The sequence below is a fragment of the Corvus brachyrhynchos genome, unplaced genomic scaffold, assembly GCF_000691975.1.
Source record: "Corvus brachyrhynchos isolate BGI_N302 unplaced genomic scaffold, ASM69197v1 scaffold162, whole genome shotgun sequence".
Lineage (NCBI taxonomy): Eukaryota > Metazoa > Chordata > Aves > Passeriformes > Corvidae > Corvus > Corvus brachyrhynchos.
The window spans coordinates 739931-744601 of NW_008236696.1; the positions used below are offsets into that span (position 1 = coordinate 739931).

At 45.4% G+C, this 4671-nt stretch overlaps 1 protein-coding gene across 9 annotated transcripts in view; it reads right to left on the reverse strand.

The window, feature by feature from the left end:
* TNIK (TRAF2 and NCK interacting kinase) overlaps positions 1-4671 on the reverse strand; it is a 125135-nt gene that overhangs the window by 47363 nt on the left and 73101 nt on the right. For all 9 annotated transcript variants that reach the window (XM_017726871.1, XM_017726874.1, XM_008644462.2 and 6 more), the window contains exon 9: positions 1212-1387. In XM_017726871.1, coding sequence (XP_017582360.1) covers positions 1212-1387 — 176 coding nt within the window. The remainder of the gene's footprint in view (positions 1-1211; positions 1388-4671) is intronic.

Genomic DNA, 4671 nt, shown 5'->3' on the forward strand with positions numbered 1-4671 from the left:
CTTTCCCTAAACATGGGCTCTTCCTATGCAAATCCATGTAATTTCCAGACAATGAAGATATCTACATAAAAGCTCACTGCAATGTTGTGTTACATACTGCAATTTCTGTTGGGATATCATCCTTATCGGATGAAGGGAATTATAGCCAAAGAAAGGCTCACATTTATCCAATTACTCTCCATCTCTAGGGTCCAACCTTCATTTGCCAGACTAAACACATTTAATACTTCACTGGGATCCCATTTTATTGTTTTGATTGTAGTGAAATCTATTACAAGGGGCTGGAAGGTACGCATGAAAAATTAATTCTGCTACCAATAAGAAGAGAAATAGCAATGTATTAATTTGCTGGATTCTACAAATGAGCTTTCAAATTAAAATTCAGTTCACAAGCAGCTGAATACTTTAACAAGTTTCTTCTGCTATCTGATCTTTCTTGCAGAGGACTTTGATAGGGCCTGGAGAGTTCACTGAAAACATTCAGTTTAATAGGTTATTCCTAGTCAGAGGAATTGCTTTGGGGCAAGGGTCTTATCTGGATGTTCGTTTGCACAGCCCTGCTCATCGCTGGTGCTGCAGGGATGTCACGTAGATCAACACACTTAGCATGAAATACGTGAGCTGGGGAAAATTCGGCTTAGCAGCTTTACCCTCCCACACGCCAGCACGGATCTATGCAAACGTAAATTTTATACACATGCTTTAATGAATCAAAGCTTAGATGTTCCTTGTGGAAATTACCACCTGGGCTAAAAAAAGACACCATTTTTCATTAGGAAAAAACCAGTATTTAAAAACACTGATTAACTCTAATGATAGTCACCTGTCTGCTTTGCATAACACCCATTGTTTAGTTATGGGTATTTATTTTCATTTCAATGACTGAGAGGAATCAAACCAAACAAAACAATCTGACCCCAAAACCACAGGAAGTGTGGTCACACAGAGGATCACACCTATTGAACTCAACCAGATTGCAAAGAAACTCACCCATCTGAGTGAGGGGTACTGGTACTGAGACCATGGGCAACCCAGTCCTCTCTGCCTTCCCTCTTTTACCCACATGGATGTGCCTTGGTCTGCACTAGCGATCCCCAAGCACATGGAAGAGGTCATGGATTGCCCAGACAGGGATGCCTGAGCACATGGCAGAGGTCAAGGATTGCTCAGAGTGCTGCTTCTCCACTAACCCTCCTCTCTTCTCCACTGACCTTTCTCTCCTCGCTTCTTTTTAGTCCTGTCGATGTGGTCCTTGAGCTGGATGCGGACCTGCCTCTCGTTGGGCTGGTCTCGGATGAAGGGGTGCTTCATCAGCTGCTCCGTGGTTGGTCTCTGGCTGTGGTTCTTCACTAGGCAGCTCTCAATGAAGGATTGAAACTTTTTAGACCTGGTCAAGAACAGGGAAGGAAGGTACAGAATCAACAGGTAAATGTATTGATTCTCATGTTAGAAAGTGAAAAAAAACTTGGTGGTGTTTGAGAAGATTTTGCTCAGTTCTTGCTCATCATCCCAGAAAGCTGGGAACCATCAGTATGACCAGAGAACCACCAAAGCCAGATGTCACCAGTGGCAACCAAGAAAAAGCAAGGGAGTGCTCCTCCTCCTTTCCCTCTGAACCTGTGAAACTGCAGGTAGAAACGAGATACAAAGCGCACAGGTATAAACACAGTGCCTGAGTGGATTGTTTTGGGCAGTGTTTCAGGAGATGAATCTTTGTGAAGATGAGTGCGACACGCTAGGTTAATTTTTTTTTTTTAGATTTAAGTCCCAACAGTGCAGGGCTGGGTCAAGCTCAGGCAACCTCTGGGCGATGCTGCTGCCTGCAGCTCTTCCCTGCTCTCTCAGCAGCATCACAACCCACCAGGTCCAGGGGGCCACCAAGCCCCTGATCCAAGAAACTGGGACATGCTCTTTTGACAGAGATGGGAACAGAGCCCTGCCCTCCTCACAGCCTCCCTGCCCACAAAGCTACATTCAACCTCAGCTAAAACAGTTTCAGCCAAATCTTTAATAAACAAATTTGTCTTAGTCTCAAGTGCTGCATATCCAAAGTTTTCCTGGAACTAATTTCACCACATTATAAACTCAAGAGAATGGGGATTTACAAGAAAGGAAGATGTTGACAGGCTACTGTAGTCTGTGTTGCTTTAGCAAATAAGAAAATGAATATAAATTAATGTCAGAAGCCAAAAGATACTACAGAATTGCATTAGTAGTAAAACAATAAGCTTTCAGGGATTTTACTTTTAAGCTGTGAGACTAGAAGTGATTTAACTTTTAAGTGCTAATCCATACAAATTCAGATGCAAAAATAAAATATGCTAGTGGATCCAATTAAATCTTCCCTCCAGCTTTGCTAATGAGCAAATCTGCCTTCTCCACCTTGCCCTGAGAAGTGCAGTGTTCTCAGTGTACCCAGAAGGGAAAATCAATGTGATACTCAAAAAAAAAATCCACCTCTAAAATATGATTCTCCCTTGTTGGTGTGAAGCTGGAGAGACTCCAGTCCTGGATGTGTGGTCCAGAGCATATGGAAATACAGTACAGGTGAAGTAGCTAAAAGGTTTTCCTCCTGGAAGTGCTGGGATGGGGGTCCCAGTGCCCCGTGATGCCCTAAGACACCTTTGGTGCCTGAGCAGCTATGGAGAGGGATTTCCTGTCCACTTTCCAGCTCAGGCCACGGGATTTCCCAAAAATCTTCCTCTCTAAACAAGCCAGCCTGTCCAGTGGCACAGTTCAGCCCTCACTGGAGCAGAACACCAGTTTCTCCCTGGCCCTGATCCAGGAGAACTCCACCACAATTTTCATCCCCTCCCCAGGCCCAGGTCAGCCCACCTTCCTGAAGCACACACTCCTCCAGCTCCTGGGGTTTGTAAAGCTTAAATCAATGTTTGCAAAGTCTTTGCAGCTGCTTGGATGAAAAGTGGTATCACAGTGCAAATATCACCTCATTAACAAAGAGGTTTCATGTCTTTTACAAGGCAGGGCTAGAAAAGGTTTATGGGAACAAAATCACTAAAGTTTGAGTTCATTTTGCCTGCAAACAGGGGAGGAAGAAAATAAAGCTTCATTGCTGGCTGGCTTTAATTGGGAAAGAAAATGATACACCAACGACTTTAATTTCAGAGGAACACAGCACTATTTTAAAAGCTAGTTTGAGGATTTAGCAAGCAACAAAATTATTTTCCTCTGCAATTTTTAATTCAGGACAGGCTCCCATGCCATGTTCCCTCTTGGCTTTCCAGACTTACCCTCAAAGGTGCTGGAGTCCCTTCACTACTTTTACGTGTAAGGAAAAAGATGGTCTGCCCATGTGGTGTACTTTTATTTACGTGTTGCTGTGCACAAAAGCAAGGACAAACTTAAGGTTCAAGTTGAACCTTTCTCCATTTTGCTTTGCTCTTGTGACCTGTGCTTGTGAAAGTCAGCCCACTGACTGCCAGGGAGCCACCCCAAAAGCCTGGTCAAACACCTCCATTCTTCCTTGGACGGGCTTGCAGAATTCCAGGACCCATTCCGGCAAGGTCCAAAACCTCCAGCTGAGAAATGAGCCAAGGACAACAAATCTGCCCAGTGACACATTGAAAATGCCATAAAAATTTGCTTTCAAGGAGTTGGTGGAGCTTCATCTGGATCATTTGGAGCTTTCCATGGCAATGACAGCTTGGAAGATGGATCTAGGTTTGAGCTGCCTGAGGTACACGTGTCCCAACTCTGCTGGACACCAGGGATCCCTGCTTGTTCATGGAAGGATAGCAGAGGCCAGGTGAGCACCACGTTGCCCCTTGAAGCTGGAGTTTTATTACACTATGGCTTCCCAGGAGATCCTTCCCTCAAAGCACCCAGGATGCCACCCCGGCACAGGCAGAGCACAGCCCTGGGCAGACACCACAGGATGTGCAAACCTGGGACAGCTGCCAGACGTGTGGGAAGGTGGTGCCCACGAACCCCCCACTTTGCACTAAGCACATCCTGCAATCTCAGGGCAGGGACTAAAACACAAATTCCATCCCAGCTCCATTTTTACCTTTAGGACATGGGGAAACATCCTGCTCAAAATCTGCTTTCATCAGCTCCCCTCTGCCTGGAGGCTGAGGGAGTCTTTGCTGAATAAACAGCACTTTTGTATGAAAAATAAACTCTGAAGTCTCACAATTCTTTTTGTGCTGTAGGAGTGAGGATAACAAAGGAGCAGACTGGTGATCTGGCAGAAAACAAGCACCTACACTATCTTCTCAGCTGACTAATGGCATCCTCAAAAGGTCGTGCAAAGAGAGCAAGAATATCTGACACCCTCTGCAGAGCCAGCTGGGAATGGGCCCTCTCCTCCTGGCTTGGTACTGGAGCAGCTGATGATCAGGCTGACAGAACTGAGATGCCTCCTGCCAAAGCCCAGGTGAGGTTTTAGGCTGGTCCTAAAAGCCCAACACCATGCATCCAAAGCAGAGGACTCCAAGTCCCTCTCACTCCTCTGTCAGCAACAAAATACCTGCTGCTGTGGCCCCAGATGTTGTCAATACCTACCATGGGCTCTTCTCCTTTTTACTGGTCTGTAATAAATAAAATAATAAGCAAAATTTAAAGGATTAAGGGAAAACTTCCCCCTGTGAGCTCAGCCTGTCTGGGAACAAGGGGCAGTGCTGTCTCTCTAACATGTGGCAGATCTTTCCT